This window comes from Hippocampus zosterae, chromosome 7 (assembly GCF_025434085.1).
Source record: "Hippocampus zosterae strain Florida chromosome 7, ASM2543408v3, whole genome shotgun sequence".
Taxonomy (NCBI): Eukaryota; Metazoa; Chordata; class Actinopteri; order Syngnathiformes; family Syngnathidae; genus Hippocampus; species Hippocampus zosterae.
The window spans coordinates 12,885,569-12,905,647 of NC_067457.1; the positions used below are offsets into that span (position 1 = coordinate 12,885,569).

General features: G+C 42.7%; 1 protein-coding gene across 2 annotated transcripts in view; it reads right to left on the reverse strand.

The window, feature by feature from the left end:
• The window catches only part of LOC127604117 (transmembrane protein 94-like), a 119,823-nt gene that overhangs the window by 69,770 nt on the left and 29,974 nt on the right, over nt 1–20,079 (reverse strand). For both annotated transcript variants that reach the window (XM_052071019.1, XM_052071018.1), the window contains exons 7-10: nt 17,442–17,593; nt 7,015–7,117; nt 6,841–6,927; nt 5,262–5,378 (exon numbers count right to left, since the gene is read on the reverse strand). In XM_052071019.1, the coding sequence (XP_051926979.1) occupies nt 5,262–5,378; nt 6,841–6,927; nt 7,015–7,117; nt 17,442–17,593 (459 nt within the window). The remainder of the gene's footprint in view (nt 1–5,261; nt 5,379–6,840; nt 6,928–7,014; nt 7,118–17,441; nt 17,594–20,079) is intronic.

The window sequence follows — 20,079 nt, forward strand, 5'->3', positions numbered from 1 at the left end:
GTCAGGGTGCATACTGTCGAGCGACTCGAGATTTGACGTGCGATGCCTGCAGCAGGAGCTCATTTGGCTTTTGTTTCTAATGCTTGAAGGTCTTTTTGACGAGGACATGGGAAATTTCTTTTTACCTTCTTTGTTAAGGTCGCAGTTGTTGTGAATGCGCCTTGTGAATTGGAGTATGTTGTATAACACGTGAAGTATTGTTAATTCAGTGTGACGAATGTTGTTCGTTGTTGTATCAAGTTGTGATATTTGCGCGGCTCATACGGCAGCGATTTACATTTTTTTAGGGGGGACTTGCTGACTAACATCAACATGATAACGTTTTGGGTTCAGTTCACTTCTGTTTTATATGCGGCAACAAATTGGGCAGTGAACCCAAACTTATTTTTTGTGTCATGGATTATCTCACGCATTGGCAGGGGGAATGGTGTCTCTGGTTCAGAAACATGATACAACCTATGGTTTTAACCAATGTTGGAATACGGTACATTTTGAACTACATCTCCATTTCAGATAATGTACATGGTTTTCGTTGAATTAATGAGGGGATGCCATATTGCCGGGGTTTGGTTGAGGCTTTTCCAAAAGGGGTCGAAAATGGATAAAATAGAATGCATGTTTCACATTTTATTTGAGACACTATTGCTCCTGCCATCCACAATCTGCAGGATTGGTAGCAAGTCTGAAAGTACATGGTTAAAATTCAATTAAAGAAATTGAATTGAAATTGAATTGACTTATATGTTAATATTACGAGAATTGTGTTTTCTTCTTTGTTTGAAATATTGTTTGGGAGACCATATAAATTACTGATAATTTCTACAAAATTGTGAACTAGGAAATGAAGCTGATTCGGTTGACAATATGTGAGAACGTTTAGAAAAATAAATGAATTGAGATTGCCGTAGGACGATTGTGCTTTTTCACAGCAGGTTCCAGCAAAAATGGCTCTGATTCGAAACATGAAAAAGAAACATTGTGTTTCCTTGAAGTGTTGATGACCACACCGTTTGATGGACATTGTAAAAAGGTCATCTCGACAGAAACATCCACTGAGGAAGGTGAGCGAAGTCCGGTGACGCGATGGGCACAGTATTTTAGTTACTGGGAACATCAAACGACCGGCGGAAGAAGTTTCAAGACACCTTTGCACTCAATTACTGTGTGTTTCTGTCGACATGCTCGAATATCAGTGGTGGCATGTCATTTCCTGTTATATGATCACACAAGGTCGACTGTTCTCCTTTTTTTTAATATGGTATTTGTGCTCTCCTTTAGCACATGTGAAAGGAGATGTATTTTCTAATAATAACCTACATTTTGCGAATAGCTCTAGATCAGGGGTGTCAAACTCATCTTTGTCACAGGCCGCTTTGGGGTTACACCTTCCTTCGGTGGGCCGGTACGACGGTGAAATTTGATTAAATGGTTATATTTTATTAATTGTACAACTCAACTCAACTGTGTTTATAGAGCAACTTGAATCAACCATCGCTGTATACAAAGATATGTAGATGGAGTGGATATATCAGAAATACTATGATGTTAATTATTTACTAACAATTACATATGAATGAATTCTGCCAATTCTGAAGCCAGTCATATTTTGTTCAATTATTGTTTGGTTGAGTGTTTTAACAGGTAACAAAATTATCACAAAATCTCGACATTATTCATATAGAATTTTGGCATTTCAGTACAGATTTTAGCAGGGTTTATGGAGGTTGATGCGCGTCAATTGCTTTCACGGGCCACATAATGGGTTTCGACTTTGACACCTTTGATCTAGATGATCTTGGGAAGTGAAATGAAAAACACATTTCGGCACAAATTGTTGTATACATTTTTGTTTTGGTGGCAAAAGTATTTTATTTAAATCAATCTAGTCGATCTCATTATGAAAATAAAAATAAAAATTGAGAAGTGAACACACGATGAGTGATAGAAAAGAGCACAACTTGTTTTATTTGGGTTTGTTTTGGAGGTTGAAGTGATTTGTGTACTGTGCTCCTCTGGTGATGTTGCTTGGCTGATATTGAATTTATTACCATTTATTGATTTCTTTCTAGTTCAAATGGTGCATTAATTTGGTCGTAATGGTTCAGATATGGATTTTAAATACATTTCTTAGGTGATTTTATGCATTTAGGATCTTCTCTTTGGTGGTAAAAGGAAAAAGGAAAACAACCCGACAGTAATCCGACAGTAATATAGTTATTCTCTGCTGAAAGTTGAGCTATATTTCATTCTTTTGTTATTTTATTTTTATTTTATGTTACTGCGGATACAGTGTGATGCAGTACTGTACTTCTACTGATTTTGATGGCAAATGGTTATCGCGGACGAGAGTTTTTCATGTTCTGGTGTCTGCGCATTGGTATCACTGCTTTTGCCAGTAACTGTGTTTCCATCAACAGCGGAGGATATATAGGGGGCTGCGTTATTGTCGATGACGGAGAGTAGCCTTCTCCGGTTCCGGCGTGACGCCTCCTGGAGGGATGGCGATCCCACCTACATAGACGCATTTGGGGTTCCTCGTGGCGTGCCAGATGAGTATAAGTTGGTTAACCAGATTGCTGCCGGTTGGGAATCCATTTTCATTTGGGTTACCCCTAATAAGAATGTTGACAGGATCAACTACCTCCACTACAATGTCAGAAGCTCGGAAATTTTACTGAGGAAGCCGTTTTGGCTATAAAAGAGCAATTGGCGGCCACCTCCCTGATGGCGTTTCAGAACCGCATCGCGGTTGATATGCTCTTGGCAGAGTCCAATGGAGTATGTGCGATGTTTGGTGATCAGTGTTGTACGTTCATACCTAACAACACCGCGCCTGATGGCGCCCTCACCAAGGCCATTGAAGGCCTCCGCACCCTGAATCGCCAAATAAGGGCCCATTCCGGCGTGAATACGTCCTTCTGGGCGGAGTGGTGGCATAAGGCCTTCGGAGAGTACAAGGATTTGGTGTTTTATGTACTAATCTCTTTTGCTCTTTTTGCAGCTGTCTTGACGTTGTGTGGATGCTGTTGCATTCCCTGTAGCAGAGTGCTGCTTATCCGGCTTATTACTACAACTGTCGCGCCCACGACGTCTAAAGTGAATGAGATGTATCCTCTGTTGTTGTTTGTGGCAGTGATTCTGGGGTTGATTATGCCTCTTCGGGTGATGACATGGTTTCGCTTCGGCATCAGGGGGTCATGGATGGTTTTTAGTCGTTTTGCTCCCTGTTTGCGTGTGCGGCATGACTCCACTGAATAAAGTCCGTCGGGAAGGTTCTGTGTGACGATACGAGCAAATGTAGGATGAACAGGGGGGAATGTTGGATTTATTATTTTTTAGTAATCATACATTCGCGTATTATTTGATCGTCAATTTATGCTCGCAAAGAAGAATGCTTCTGCCTGTCATGATAGTTTGATTTTGCTTGCAAAGAAGAACGCTTATGCTTGCAATCATTAGTTGGCTTTGCCTGCAATGAAGAACGCTTATGCTTTCAATAAAGAAATATCCTTTATTATTTACTCACATCTATAATCATTATATATTCTTCATTATATGCTCACTTTTGCTTGCTCTACTGTGTGAAAGGTTAGGGTCGCAACCACCTTTCCGAGGACGTGGTTGGGAAGAGATAACTGTTAAGACTAAACAGTGAGCAAGGGTGAACAGTGAATGGAGACATCAACACCAGCTGCAACGTTTATGTGACATTTGCACACATGTACGTAAATTGCACTCACATACACACACACATAGTTAAACAAGTTCAGTGTGTGTTCAACAGCCCCCACCCTTTAGGTTGGACACACCTATGTAGTAGCTTTCCCAATAAATGAGGAGGTGAAGGGGGAGATTGTTAGGGTTACGTGCCGAGAACTGAAACCGAACGCTTCTCCTCGTTCCCTCCTGGTACCAGCATCGAGTCTCCTGTCTCCTCCTTTTGGTTATTCCTGAGTGTCAAATTGAACCAACCCGACACTCGCTCTCTCTCTCCATATATGTACATATACACGCCCACCCTTCACTGATTGGTCGACTTATTTGCCACATGCCTGTCCACAGTCACTTCGGCCTTTTCTCTATATAAACAGCGTGTCGGCTGACAGTCAGGTTGTGGAACTCAGCGCATACACAAGACGCTCCACATCATAAGGCGTCCTGTCCATTTTGGAGAAAATTTAAGACTTTTAATGGCGCCTTATAGTCGTGAAAATACGGTAACAGAGCCCAAGTCTTTTTTATTTAATTTGTATTGATGTAACCCAGAAATTCATTGTTCTACATTTCTATTCAAATGTTCTATATCAAACTCATTTCAGTCATGGGCCAATTTGGAGTTATGTCTTCCCTCGGGGGGCCGTTATGAAACTACAAAATCATTATTTGGACGCAACAAATTAATAGATTACTAGTTTTGAAATCAGTCAAGTCAATTATAATAGTTGTTCAAGTGAATTAAAACAAAATTATTGCACTATCTCAACGTTATTTACTACACATGGCAAATTTGACATGTCGGAACAGATTTTAGGAAGTTGACACATGATTTGCTTTTGCAGGCCACATAAAATGACCTGGCGGGCCGGATCTTGCCCCCTGGCCTTGAGTTTGATAGAAAGACAGAGACAGAGAGAGAGAGAGACATAGAGAGAGACAGAGACAGAGACAGAGACAGAGAGAGAGAGAGAGAGAGAGAGAGAAGACAAATAAAGTGAATGAAGTGTTGAAAATGAAATATCTATTATGAAAAATGAACATGTTTTCAAGTGGAAACCATGAAAATGTAACATTCATGGCACTTAATTTTCCACACGATGGCATTTTTCCAAAGTTACGATTACTATTTATTTATTTTTACAATACCACACGAATATGGCATCATTTCTAGTGTTTGTGTTTATTTGTCTATATGTGCCTTATATATCCTTATATATTGCCTGGTGACCAGTTCTGGCCTCTCGCCCAAACTCAGCTGAGATAGGCCCCGGCACACCTGTGGCCTTTATGAGGAAGTGGGACAAAGAACTGATAGATGGGTCGAGCAGAGGGCTGTGGCTTGAGAAAATGGGGGCATGAACTATTCGCACATCATTTAAAAAATGCAGGCATGCTTGCAGAGCTTGCAGTGTATTTGCATTACGCGTTTATCTTTGAATTTAAAAAAAGGCAACATTATATGTGTTGTTAATTGAAAAGACTGGTGGGAAGGAAAGATTCAGACCAACTTCAAAAGTGTTCGTGAAAGTTTGTGAATTCCTCACCAATCCTGCTGGAGAGACGTGGCTGAACTCAGCAAGGACCCTGGCTTCTCCAAAGGCGTTGACCAGCACCCACATGACAGGGAATAGCAGGGGTAAGACGGGCAGAACAGCCATCAACTGAAAATACAATTATTTTCACTTATTACGCAAATAAAATTCATCAATATGACATGGAGGATATTGTTAAATTGCTTCATTTTAATGACTTGATTCATTTTTAATATGACTATTTTTAAATACCAATGTATGTACCGTATTTTCACGACTATAAGGGGCCATTAAAAGTGTTAAATTTTCTCCAAAATGGACAGGACGCCTTATGATGCGGAGCGTCTTGTGTATGCGCTGAGTTCCAAAACCTGACTGACAGCCGACATGCTGTTTATATAGAGAAAAGGCGGAAGTGACTGTGGACAGGCATGCAGCAAAGAAGTCGGCCAATCAGTGAAGGGTGGGCATGTATATATACATATATGGAGAGAGAGAGAGAGAGAAGCCAGACGTGAGAGAGGACAGGCATGCTCTCAAACTTCAAGCCATCGGTTATGTTTTTGGCATGCGTGCCCATCTCACAGCAGCGGTGAAAAACCAAGTCAAGCAAATGAACTTTGAGCTTGCCCTTATTCCTGGAGGTTTGACTAAAGAACTCCAACCGCTGGACATCGGCATCAACCGGGCGTTCAAAGTAAAGTTGCGAACGGCATGGGAACAATGGATTGTTGATGCCAAACACAACTTTACAAAGAGTGAGAGGCAGCGCTGGGCGAGTTACGCCACAATTTGCGAATCGTTTGTGGCTGCTTGGACGAACATGTCTGCTTGCACTGTTGTTCGAGTTTTTGGCAAAGTTGGCATCATTTCTGTGGAGCCACATGGCAATGAGAGTGACTGACAATGAGAGGGAACGCGGCGTTTTTGATGGATTACGGTACTTGCACAATTGATCAATTCTTTCTACACACACGCGCTGCCACCATGTTTCGCTCTATTCTTTACTTTCAAATGTGGGAAAGCTTCACACGAGAGAAATGTTGACTTTGCTGTTGCTGCTCCTTCTTTCCGCTCGGCAATGCGTAGCAACTCACATTTTAGCATGTGATGTGTTCAATGACAACTGGGATGTGCAGTCCTCTGATTCTGATACAGAGGATGAGGACTTTGATGGATTTCTGGGTGATGATTGATCGAAAAACGTGAGTACATTGTACGATGGCTAAATAAAATACAACGGAACTCAGTTTTGCTTCCGTTGCCTTTTTAAAAACGTGTTTTTAGCTTTTATCTGTATGTCTTGGCATGCTACCGTATGCTTCACGCTAACGTGTTTTTAGCGTGCGCGCATGCATGCCATATGCTGGCGTATGTTTTGCCACTTTAAAACTGCGCCCAATGATACAGTGTGTGTTGTCTATGTGTAAAATACAGAAATAGCACTCATTAATGAGACTGCGCCCAACCATACGGTGAAACGAATGGTCGTGAAAATACGGTACATGACAAAGCAAGTTGAGAAGGGAAGTAATGAACACCAAAGGGATTTCCAGGAATAGGTTGGAAACATTTTAATTTTGAAAATTACCTGAAGCTGCAAAAAATTGTAGCTGACGGGGGTGAGGTTGGGTGCATCACAAAGGTAGCGGATGCTGTTCACCAGCAGGAACGTAACCTATAAGAAGAAAGGAAAAAAAATACCTTCAAATGCTTTTAGAAATGGATATTAAAATGTTTTCAAAGAACTGTTGATTTTACTCACCAGCACAATAGGACAGACAAGCTTGGTAATGACGGACTGCACTGTAAACCTTTCATTGTCCAACACTGTAATTGGTCGGGATTCTGAAAAGTCCAAACTATTCCTTTTGAAATGGAAAATGGGAGAGAACAAATCAATTTAAAACACTTCAAATCCCTGCGTCTTTCGCCAACCCGAATGAGAATGTGTGTGTGTGTGTGTGTGTGTGTGTGTATATATATATATAAGATAAGATAAGATAAGAAAACCTTTATTAGTGTCACAATGGAGAAATTCCCAATTCACAGCAGCAAAGTTATGAAAGGAAGAAGGAGAACAACAAAATATAGGAGCTGCTGGAAAGGCAGCCACTCTCGCGGCGCCATTTTGAAGTCAAAATAACAAAGATAACACAAGACAACACATAGGACACAGACAGTCGTTCAATCTTAACCAATTTTCTGCATTCACTTTGTTGTCTGAAGCAGTTCTAGATGAAAGAGGAGAGGATATATATATTATATATCCCCGGGCCTGCGTGGGTTTTCTCCGGGTGCTCCGGTTTCCTCCCACATTCCAAAAACATGCGTAGCAGGCTGATTGAACACTCTAAATTGTCCCTAGGTGTGAGTGTGAGTGCGAATGGTTGTTCGTTTCTGTGTGCCCTGCGATTGGCTGGCAACCGCTTCAGGGTGTCCCCCGCCTACTGCCCGAAGACAGCTGGGATAGGCTCCAGCGACCCTAGTGAGGATCGAGCGGCTCGGAAGATGAATGAATGAATATATATATAAGTTCCTCGTCTCACCCCTCGGGTGGTGTTCGTCCTACATTCAGCCCGGGTCCTCTACCAGAGGCCAGGAAGCTTGAGGGTTCTGCGCAGTATCCTTGCTGTTCCCAGCACTGCACATTTCTGGACTGAGATGACCGATGTTATTCCCGGAATCTGTTGCAACCATTCATCTAGTTTGGGGGTCATTGCCCCGAGTGCTCCGACCACCACAGGCACGACTGTCACCTTTACCTTCCAGGCTCTCTCCAGCTCCTCTCTGAGCCCTTGGTATCGAGTTTCTCATGTTCCTTCTTTCTGATGTTTCCATCACTTGGGACCGCTACATCCACTACAATGGCTTTCCTTTGCCCTTTATCTATGATCACGATATCTGGTTGGTTCGCCATTACCATCTTGTCAGTCTGGATCTGGAAGTCCCACAGGATCTTCGCACTGTCATTCTCCACCACCTTTGAAGGTGTTTCCCATTTTGACCTTGGGGTTTCCAGTCCATACTCCGCACAGGCGTTCCATGTAGGCTTTCCCTGCCAGCATCTCACACCCTGCAGTTATGTGTTGGATTGTCTCAGTTGCCTCTTTGCACAACCTACACCTTGGGTCTTGTCTGGTATACCACACCATTTGGGCCTCTATGGCTCTGGTGACTGCCTCTGTGCCGTTCTTCGGGCCAGCCCTCTCTAGCCACTGATAGGACTTCTTGAGATTAGCCACTTCAGTAATGGTCCAGTGCTACATCCCGTGTAGGGGTTTGTCCTCCCATGATGGTCCCTCTTCCAGCACCTTATCCTCTGTTCCCCATTGTCTGAGACATTCTCTGAGTACGTCATCCGTTGGAACCTTCTCCTTGATGTATTCATGGAGCTTGGATAGTTCATCCTGGACAGTGGCTTTCACACTCACTAGTCCACGGCCTCCTTCCTTTCGGCTTACGTACAGTCTCAGGGTGCTGGATTTGGGATGGAACCCTTCATGCATGGTTAGGAACTTTCGGGTCTTAACGTCCGTGGTCTGAGTCTCTTCCTCTGGCCACCTTATTATTCCTGCAGGGTATCTGATCACTGGCAGGGCATAGCTGTTTATTGCCTGGGTCTTATTCTTGCCATTGAGCTGGATTCTTAGGACGTGCCTCACTCACTGGAGGTATTTTGGCCGTTCTTCTCATCGTCGGCTCCTCAATCCATGCAACCATCCAGCCGCAGACTGTCCATCAGTACCGACCTTTTCGCTGAACAGAGCGGGGCTGTGAAATTGCTGCCTACTTCAGGCACAAGACACAAGCGCCCCGGGTATGTCCAGCAACGGCAGTCAAATGGTGCCGACATTTCTCCCAATCAAGAAATCAGTGCAACCACTAAGCACAGATTCTTCTTCTTTGACGAATGCCATGGCCCAAATTGCTGAAAACAGTTTTGTGGTTCAGGGAGTCTAATTCCCTTTCGCTCTTAGCTACAGCTTTATGTCATCCATGTAGAGGAGAGAACACTGGATGGTGTTATGTGCTCATTTTCTGCCTCAAGCGGGATTCGAATCCCCGTCTCCCGTATGCCTATCTCAGCCGTCTTCGGCAATAGTCGACCCTGGACCGGTTGCCAGCCTTACCAACTGAGCTATCTATCTCTCTCTCTCTCGCTCTCTCGCTCCTCTATTCACGTTTTATTTTGCAAGTGCAAAATTTTCATGTGCACCACTTTTCCAGAATTTTAAAAGAAGGTAGCTTGGAAATGGGTCTAAAATCTAACATTATGTCTTAATAAAGGCCTGACTTCTTGAACAAGGGTTGCACCACAGCATGTTTATAACAGAAGACAGATCACTGTTGATAATGTCCAAGACCGATATACCAATACTCGGGAGAACATTCTTAAAGAAAGGTGGAGGAACAGTCATAACAACATAATTTACAAATAGGAAACCAAAAGAAAAACTGTGGAGGATTTTTTTTGTGCTGAGAGACTGATCTTCACTATAAATTAATTTTACATGTTCGTTAACTTTGGAGTTGTTGATGGTGTAATGGTACACTCGATTGACTTGTGTGTGGGCAGGCTGGGGATTGACTCCCACTCAGTGACGGTATGGATATGGGTGTGAATGGATCTTTGTCTCGATATGTGCCCTGTGACTGGTTGGAGATGCTCAGTACACAAGTTTACATAAAATGTTACAACCTGCCAGGGTAGGAGCTATAATTTATCAAATTTACATGTAAATTATCAGGAATACTGTCTATGCTGCCCCTTTGAAATAAATACCGGTACATCAATAAATAAATAATATACACGGCAAGCAAGTTATTTAAATAGACACAGATAGAATCGGTTATTATTATTTATTTTTATTTTTTTTTACTTGCTGATCAGCCCCTAAAACCTACCGTATTTTCACGACTATAAGGCGCCATTAAAAGTCTTAAATTTTCTCCAAAATGGACAGGACGCCTTATGACGCGGAGCGTCTTGTGTACGCGCTGAGTTCCAAAACCTGACTGACAGCCGACATGCTGTTTATATAGAGAAAAGGCGGAAGTGACTGTGACAGGCATGCGGCAAAGAAGTCGGCCAATCAGTGAAGGGTGGGCCTGTATATATACATATATGGAGAGAGAGAGAGAGCGAGAAGGCAGACGTGAGAGAGGACAGGCATGCGGGGGAGAAGTCCGCTAATGAGTGACGGGTGGGTGTGTAAGTGGACGCTAAAGGGACGCTACAAGCAGGTACCAACACCTGTATAGATTGTGGCTATGTGCATTGTTGCAAATCAACTTCGGTTTTGGTTTCTAAGAACCCCCGAAAATGAATTCTACAGAGAGACACGCCTACGAAGCTCAGTTCAAACTTCAAGCCATCGATTATACTTTTGGCATGCGTGCCCATCTCACAGCAGCGGTGAAAAACCAAGTCACGAGCAAATGAACTCTGAGCTTGCCGCTATTCCCGGAGGCTTGACTAAAGAACTCCAACCGCTGGACATCGGCATCTACCGGGCGTTCAAAGCAAAGTTGCGAGCGGCATGGGAACAATGGATAATCGATGGCAAACACAACTTTACAAAGAGTGAGAAGCAGCGCCGGCCGAGTTACGCCAAAATTTGCGAATGGATTGTGGCTGCTTGGACGACGAACGTGTCTGCTTGCACTGTTGTTCGGGTTTTTGGCAAAGCTGGCATCATTTCGGTGGAGCCACATGGCAATGAGAGTGACTCTGACAACGAGAGGGAACACAGCGTTTTTGATGGCCGGTAATCCTCTGTTCAATTCTGATACAGAGGATGAGGACTTTGATGGATTTCTGGGTGATGATTGATCGAAAAACGTGAGTACATTGTACGATGGCTAAATGAAATACAACGGAACTCAGTTTTGCTTCCGTTGCCTTTTTAACAACGTGTTTTTAGCTTGTATCTGGATGTCTTGGCATGCTACCTTATGCTTCAAGCTAACGTGTGTTTAGCGTGCGCGCATGCATGCCGTATGTTTGTTTGTTTGTTTGTTTATTGAACATAAAACATACAGTAATAATTTGACAGAAAATAAGGTAGATAAAAAAGTAAAAAGAAAGAAATCAGTCTTCATTCAACACAGTTATTATGTTCAAGGGAGTAGGATGAAGTAAAAAAAACTTATCTAGTCCTACCCCGTTATGTGTTTATATCTACTAAATCATTTTTATATCAATCAGAAAAGAAAAAGTAAGAAGAAGTCTCCATTAAGGCTCATACTTTACCCTTAACCGTGATAGTTTCACAACTTTTGGTTTGTATCAGGATTATATACATCCTCACCCTGGCACTCTTGTGTCAATTTTCTCTTGTATTCATAATGGATATTTCAATACCTTTCTCTATTTATCAACTTAGTTCTGATTTATCATTATATTTAATGTTTAGAATTTATCATTTTAACTCTGATTGATGTAGGTTGTTTGTACTATTTTTTTGAATTTGTTTTTGAAATCAGCAAGCGATTTACTCATTTTTAGGTCCGTTTCGAGATTATTCCACATATTAACACCTTTGCTAGATACAGTTCTTTGCTTGATGTTTGTTCTTGTTTTGAGTTTTTTGAATAAGTTGGTACCTCTTAATTCATAGTTGCTTTCTCGAATTTCAAAAAACTTCTGAATGTTTTGGCAGAGCAGGTTATTGTGTGCTTTGTACATTAATTGGGCGATTTTAAAGTCAACCAGGTCATAAAATTTCATCCTATTTAATTTGATAAATAGTGGATTTGTGGGTTCTGTATATTTTGATCTATTAATAATTCGAATTGCTTTTTTTTGTAGTTTGAGAATAGGGAGTGTGTTTGTTTTGCAGGCATTTCCCCATATTTCCACACAGTAGGTCATGTATGGTAATAATAATGAAGTGTATAATGTGTACAAAGATCTCTTATTTAGCACTTAGGTGGTTTTGTAGAGGATCCCTACGGTCTTGGCTGTTTTTCTTTTTACGTTATCGATATGTGGTTTCCAACATAGTTTTGAGTCTATTACTAATCCGAGAAACTTGGTTTCATACGCTCTTTCTATTTCAATTGAGTTTACCATAATTTTAGCTTGGTGTTTGATTGGTCTTGTGCCAAAAACAATTAACTTCGATTTTTTCAGATTAAGTGACAATTTATTTCTTACGAACCAGTTTTTTAATTTGTTTAATTCGTTTTCTATGGTTGTCAGGAGCTGTTTCAGATTTATTCCAGAACAGTAGAAAGTTGTATCATCAGCAAATAGGACACATTTAAATAGTTTTGAGACCTTGCAGATATCATTTATATATAAGATGAATAGTTTTGGACCAAGCACTGACCCCTGAGGAACTCCGTGAGTGATTTTCAGTTGATTTGTTTTTTTATTGTTGAGTTGCACGTACTGATATGTTTTCTAAATAACTTTTTATCCATTTATAAGCGACACCTCTAATGCCATATCTTTCTAGTTTTTTCAATAATATACTGTGATCTATTGTGTCAAAAGCTTTTTTTAGATGTAGGAAAACCCCAACAGTAAATTCTTTGTCGTCTATATTAGTGGCTATTGCTTCCACAAACTCCATAACTGCCATTGAGGTGGTCCGTTTTTCCCTGAAGCCATATTGATTCTCACTTAACAGCGCATGCTTTTGTATAAAACTATCAAGTCTGCGAGAAAATAGTGTTAATATTTTTGAAAATTGTGGTAGTAGTGATATTGGTCTATAATTTGTAAACAGATGTTTTTCTCCACTTTTATAGATTGGAATAACTTTAGCAATTTTCATTTTTGATGGAAAGATACCAGCTTTGAATGACAGGTTGCATATGTGCGTGAAAGGTCGCACTACATATTCTATAATCTGCTTGATTATTGTCATATCAATATTAAAGCAATCAGTTGACTTTTTATTTTTAAGTTTTTATAATATTTGATACTTCTTCTTGTTTTACTGCAGTAAGGAACATCGTGGAGGAGTTTTTTCTACGTATCTATCTATTTCAAACAGGGTTGTTGGATCAGGAATTTGTTTTAGTAGGTTACTGCCGATGTTGACAAAATACTCATTAAATTCAGTTGCTATTTCTGCAGTTTTTTCCAAAATAGTATTTTTGCCTTTGATAAAATTTTGGATAACCCATTTTTTTAGGACTATTTCTGATTACTTGGTTAAGTATTTTCCATATTTCTTGTGTGTTACCTTTATTCTGCTCTAATAGTGAATGATAATGATCTCTTTTACTGGTTCTTATATTTACTAGTTTATTTTTATAGGTCTTATATTTTTTTCTGCTTCTTCAGTTCTGAATTTTAAAAACAATTTATATAATTTTTTTTTCTTTTTACATGCGTTTTCTATGCCTTTCGTTATCCATGGCTTACTTGGGTCTTACTACTTTTTGGAGACTTTAGTTAATGGAAAATGTTTATCATATAAGGAGATTATGGTAGACTGAAATACTTCAAACGCTGTATTTGGGTCTTCGTTTGAGTAGACCTCGGTCCAGTTTTGGTTTTGTAGGTCTTGCTTAAAGGCATCGATGGAACGTTGGGTTCTTAGTCTTATTTCTGTTACACGAGTTGTTGATTTAGCTTTTCTATCGAAATAATTATGAAAAACTGCAAAAACTGGTAGGTGGTCACTTATGTCATTAATGAGAAGTCCACTTTCCATCTTATGATCAATCTTATTTATAAATATGTTATCTATTAATGTGGCCGTGTCAACTGTTTTTCTGCTAGGTTTCAGGATTACTGGGGAAAAGCTGTTGAAGTCAGTTGTTTTTTTGTGTCTATTTGGGTTTAATAAGTCAATGTTAAAGTCACCACATATTATTCGTGTTTTCTTATCGTTGTAGTAACTGAGAATATCTGTTAGTTTGTTATTGAATGTGTCAATACATGTTCCAGGTGACCTATAGATGCAACTTATGATGATATTTGATGCCTTTTTATTGTGTATTTCAATGGTTAGACATTCCATTAGGTTTTCTATTGTGTTTGTCAATCTCTCGATTTTACTGCATTTAAGTGCTTTGTCTACATATATTGCAACCCCCCCCCCCCCCTGCTTTTTTGTTTTCTCTATTAGTTGCAAACATTTCATAACCTTCTATTTCCATTTCAGTTGTTTTATCTTCATCAAGCCAAGTTTCTGATATGGCAATTATTTTAAATGTATTGAATTTAGTCAGGTATTCTTTAATTTTTGTGAAGTTTTTATAGAGACTTCTACTGTTTAAGTGTATTACCGAAAGTGCATTTTCCAATTTTATATTAGTGTTGAATTGTTCATCCAGGTAATACAGTGCACTCCGCTTAATAGAACACCGGTTAATAGAGTAATCCGCTTAATAGAGCAAAAGGCTCTGGAATGGATTTGCCTAATGCAATTTCCTATAAAGATACTCCGCTTAGTAGAACAGATCTCCGCTTAATAGAACAGGCCGTAAGCAATGAACATTGTAAACTAGTGGTTTTCGAAGTGTAGCTATCGCGATACTGTACCACTATCGCGAGAAAACGCGGTAGTTCTAGCCGTATTCAGTAATAGGTAGCACGCGTCACTCCACACATAGACACACGCACGTCACAATGGCTTCAACTTCATTCAAGAAACGAGAGAGAGACGAAGTGTAGCTATCGCGATATTGTACCACTATCGCGAGAAAACGCGGTAGTTCTAGCCGTATACAGTAACAGGTAGCACGCGTCATTCCACACATAGACACACGGACGTCACAATGGCTTCAACTTCATTCAAGAGACGAGAGACAGACGAAGTGTAGCTATCGCGATACTGTACCACTATCGCGAGAAAACGCGGTAGTTCTAGCCGTATACAGTAACAGGTAGCACGCATCACTCCACACATAGACACACGCACGTCACAATGGCTTCAACTTCATTCAAGAGACGAGAGAGAGACGAAGTGTAGCTATCGCGATACTGTACCACTATCGCGAGAAAACGCGGTAGTTCTAGCCGTATACAGTAACAGGTAGCACGCGTCACTCCACACATAGACACACGCACGTCACAATGGCTTCAACTTCATTCAAGAGACGAGGGCTATCACCTGCGGATAAGAAGGACATACTCAGACGATACGATGCATTGCCGGTACGCCCGCGGTTTCCAGGACTTCCCTCTTATCCAGCGCATTGAGAGGGAAGTCAACCGCAAAATTACGGACTCCTGTTTCCAGACAAAAGTAACGAAATTTTTCTCGTGATTTGAGATGTTTGACTGAAGTTGATTAAAGTTGTTGTTTTGTTGTTTGATTAAAGATATGGACGTCCACAGTCGAAATATCTCTTCTAACTCGTCAGCAGGGGTTTTTCTGCATGCATAACTTGGTCGTCGACGTGTCTGAAGGTGTACCTAATACCTAATAAAGTACCTAATAAAGTGTCTCCGGTTAATAGAAACTCCGCTTAGTAGAACAGAAGCGCTTCGGCCCAATGGTGTTCTATTAAGCGGAGTGCACTGTAGTCAGAGTTTGTTAACCTTTGTTTGTTGTTGAAGAAGTTATTGTCTGGGTCCAAATTGTTCTCGGGATCGAATGGCTTTTTGGGATGTGAATTTCCCGCTCCCACACGGTCGTCGATGGCTCCCTCACGGCCGTCGTTGGTTCCCTCGCTGTCGTCGCTCGCTCTCTCGCCGTCACTGGCTCCCTTGCGGTCGTCGCCGACTCCCTCACGCTCGCCGGCTGGCTGCCTCCCGGCTCTCTCACGCGCGCTGGCTGGTTGTCTCCCGGCTGCCTCAGGCTCCCCGTCTCCCGGCTCCCTCGCGGTCACAGGCTCCCCTGCAGTCGTCGCTGGTTTCCTCTCGGTCGTCTCTGGCTCCCTTGCGGTCGTCGTTGGCTCCCTCACGGTGGTCGCAGGCTGGTTGTCTCCAGGCTTCCTCACGGTCACTGGCTTCCCTGCAGTCGTCGCTGGCTTCCTCGCGGTCATCACTGGCTCCCTCACGGTCGGTCGTCGCTGGCTGCCTCGCGGTCGGTCGGTCTTGAAAAAGTTATTGTCCGGGTCCAAGTTGTTCTCAGGGTCAAACGTCTTGTGGTCAGTAGGGTTGGAAGTCATCAAAGGGTTGGAAGGGTCATCAAAGGATTCAAAGTCCATGTTTTTTGGTATGTGAATTTCCTGCTTCAGTAGGGTCAGAGTTTTTATTGTCGGGTAGTGAAAAATTCTCAGTATGCTGCTTGATGGTGTTGAACTCGAGCCTGTTGTGTTGGAGTACTGGTGCAGGGGTGGACAATAAGTTTGTTATGTCTTATGTAGGCAGTTTCCCCTCTGTCACGTGCAGCTTTTAATTTTGGGAGGAGCTCTTTTCTTTTTTGTCGTACGGCATCTGTAAAATCTTCGTTAATGTAATGTTTAAGATGGCCTATGTTTTACCACTTTAAAACTGCGCCCAATAATACAGTGCGTTTTGTCTATGTGTAAAATACAGAAATAGCACCCATTGATGAGACTGCGCCCAACCATACGATGCGCCGAATGGTCATGAAAATACGGTAATCGTGTAAAGCCTAAAAACAAATCCTAAGTGTGGAAATTTACCCGCTACTCTGTATAATATGCTGTCGTCAAACAGATTCCTGGTACCTCCAAAATCATCACTTTTCAGGAGACCCCAAAAACTGTATGTTTTTTTCGTCAAGATCAAATAATTTTCAACACTTAAGATTCGTCGACTGGCAACAGGTTAGCATGTCGGCTTCACAGTGCAGAGGTGCAGGGTTTGCATCTGGCTCCGGCGTCCGTGTGGAGTTTGCATGACCTCCCCATTCCTGTGGGGTTTTTCGCCGGGTACTCGGGTTAAACCCAAGTTTCAAAAACATGCATGGCATGTTAATGGAACACTCTAAATTGTCCCTAGATGCGAGTCCGGATGGTTGTTCGTCGATGTGTGAGCTGCGATTGGCTGGCAGCAGTTCAGGGTGTACACAGCCTTATGCCTTCAGACTTTCTCCAGTGTTTGGTGCAGGAACATGATGGTACTGAATATTTAGTTTGGGCTAAAAATCAGGATTCTGTTTTGGTACCAGTATTCCGTGCAACATTTGGGATGTGGCCTATTATTTAAGCATAATACTTTATATGACGTGACACAACGGACATCCAGGGATACAAATAGATTTTTTTCATAGATGTAAAACAATCAAATGTATGAGAGATCAAGGTTCCTACCTGACTATGTCTAAAACTGGAGTCCTGACTACTCTGAAGAGACGATGTTGTTGTGGGTTCTGGGGTCTGACTTTCTCATTTGCCCGTGTGGAAGGAGAAGGAGAGGATGGGGGGAACAAATCTCCAGGTTCCAAAACGATGTGTTCATCATCCTAAACAGAAAAAAATGTCTGATCAAAATACTGGTTACATTTTGAAAGAAATTCTGTGGAGTGGTACAGATTGAGAGAATAAGGTAGATTTTTTAGTCACATGTGCCTTGAGAATATACACGTTTAATATGTTCTGGTACCATGCTTGATGAAAAAGAGTTAGAAGAATTCAAAAGTTCGTGCATCATGATTTCACACTTGCATAAAATTTATTGCGGTGCTCCTTCTGGTGTACCTTCTTTGGCCACTGGTGGGCAGTATCACACAGTCATGCAGGGACTAACGAATAAGAAAATCTCCACAATCACTGTGACTCAGTAAACTGATGTAATATCAGTTGTTCGCAGGGGCTAAAGGGTATTGTATAGAGTACAGTCGGTCTACATGTGTTACTTCATTGTTTGTGTTCAAATGGCAGTTGCATCAAGGGCTTTTTATGGCACACTAATCAATGCGAAATACGTCATCAGGCGCCGACAGGTATGGCAGCCTCGGTCACACACTCCCTAGTATTATCCCTGTTTTTGTCATTTTCGTTTGTTTTTGGCGACCCTGAGCGGCTTACTTACACGAGGGAAAAGTTGCTGCGCATTGGGGAGTCTACGCTCGGTCTTTTTTCACCAGCACACGAAAATCCACAAGGTTTTTCGGAGCTAATCGCGAGCGGAGCGGCTGCGCTGTACGGAGCATGGAAACGCCGCCGGAGGAGGGGGAAGCGAGCCGGCGTGCTCGTCAAGCTCCGGCAGCGCGGATTTCAAACCCCGCTCCCATCGATCCATCTTGCTAATCTACGATCTGTGCCAAACAAGATGGATGAACTTCTTCTCCTCACAAAGACCAACAAAACATTTGCACGTTCTGCTGCGCTCTGCTTCACTGAAACCTGGCTCAGTGACCGCCATCCAGATCCCGCGCTACATCTACCCGGCTTCCGCCTTCTCCGAGCCGACCGCGACACGGAGCTATCAGGGAAATCAAAAGGTGGTGGGATTTGCTTCTATATCAACGAAGAATGGTGCACTGATGTCACGAAGCTCGACGCACACTGAAGCCCGGACCTGGAGTCACTGTCTTTAAACTGCAAGCCATTCTACTCGCCACGTGAGTTCACCTCCTTTTTACTAGTCGGTGTTTACATTGCGCCACAAGCTAACGCTAACACGGCGATACAAACGCTAGCCGAACAAGTAAACAAACTCGAACTAAAATACCCAGAGTCACCCCTGATCATTTTGGGCGATTTTAATAGAGCACATCTTAACCGTGAACTTCCCAGATACAATAAGCACATCGACTGTTTCACCAGAGAAGGCAACATTCTAGACCACTGCTATACAACAACCAAAAATGCATACCGATCGGTCGCCCGTGCAGCATTGGGTCTTTCTGACCACAATTTAATCCACTTAATACCTACATACAGACAGAAACTGAAATGTGTTAAACCGGTTGTTAAGACTGTGAAAAAATGGACAGATGAAGCAAAGCTAGCTCTACAAGAATGCTTAGACTGCACTGATTGGGGCGTCTTTGAAACTTCAACGGGCACACTGGATGAATACACAGACACTGTCACATCATACATCAGTTTCTGTGAGGACATGTACCAACGAAGTCCTTCCGCTCCTTCAACAATAACAAGCCATGGTTTACTCCCACAGACCCAAACGTATAGTGAGGGTTTGTTGGGAGCGTCTGGCGGAATCCCCTGTCAGAAGGAGCTTCAACTCCCACCTCCGATAGAGCTTTTCCCATATTCCGGGGAAGGCGGGGGACATTGAGCCCGAGTGGACCATGTTCCGTGCCTCTATTGTTGAGGCGGCCAATCTGAGTTGTGGCCGTAAGGTGGTTGGTGCCCGTCATGGCGGCAACCCCCGTACTCGCTGGTGGACACCTGCATTAAGGGATGCCGTCAAGCTGAAGGAGTCCTATCGAGCCTTTATGGCCTGTGGCACCCCAGAGGCAGCTGACGGGTATCGATTGGCCAAGCGGGCCGCGGCTTCGGTGGTCGCCGAGGCAAAAACCAGAGCGTGGGAAGAGTTCGGTGAGGCCATGGAAGCCGTCTTCCGGACGGCTTCGAGGAAATTCTGGTCCACCATCCGACGTCTCAGAGGGGGAAGCAGTGCACCACTAACACTGTATACAGTGGGGATGGGGCGCTGCTGACTTCGACTCGGGACGTTGTGAACCGGTGGGCAAAGTACTTCGAAGACCTCCTCAACTCCACCAACACGCCTTCCTTGGAGGAAGCAGAGCCTGGGGATTCTGAGGTGGGCTCTCCTATCTCTGTGGTTGAAGTCACCGATGTGGTTAAAAAGCTCCTCGGTGGCAAGGCCCCAGGGGTGGCTGAGATCCGCCCGGAGTTCCTCAAGGCTCTGGATGTTGTGGGGCTGTCCTGGTTGATACGCCTCTGCAACATCGCGTGGACAACAGGGAGAGTGCCTCTGGATTGGCAGACCGGGGTGGTAGTCCCTCTTTTTAAAAAG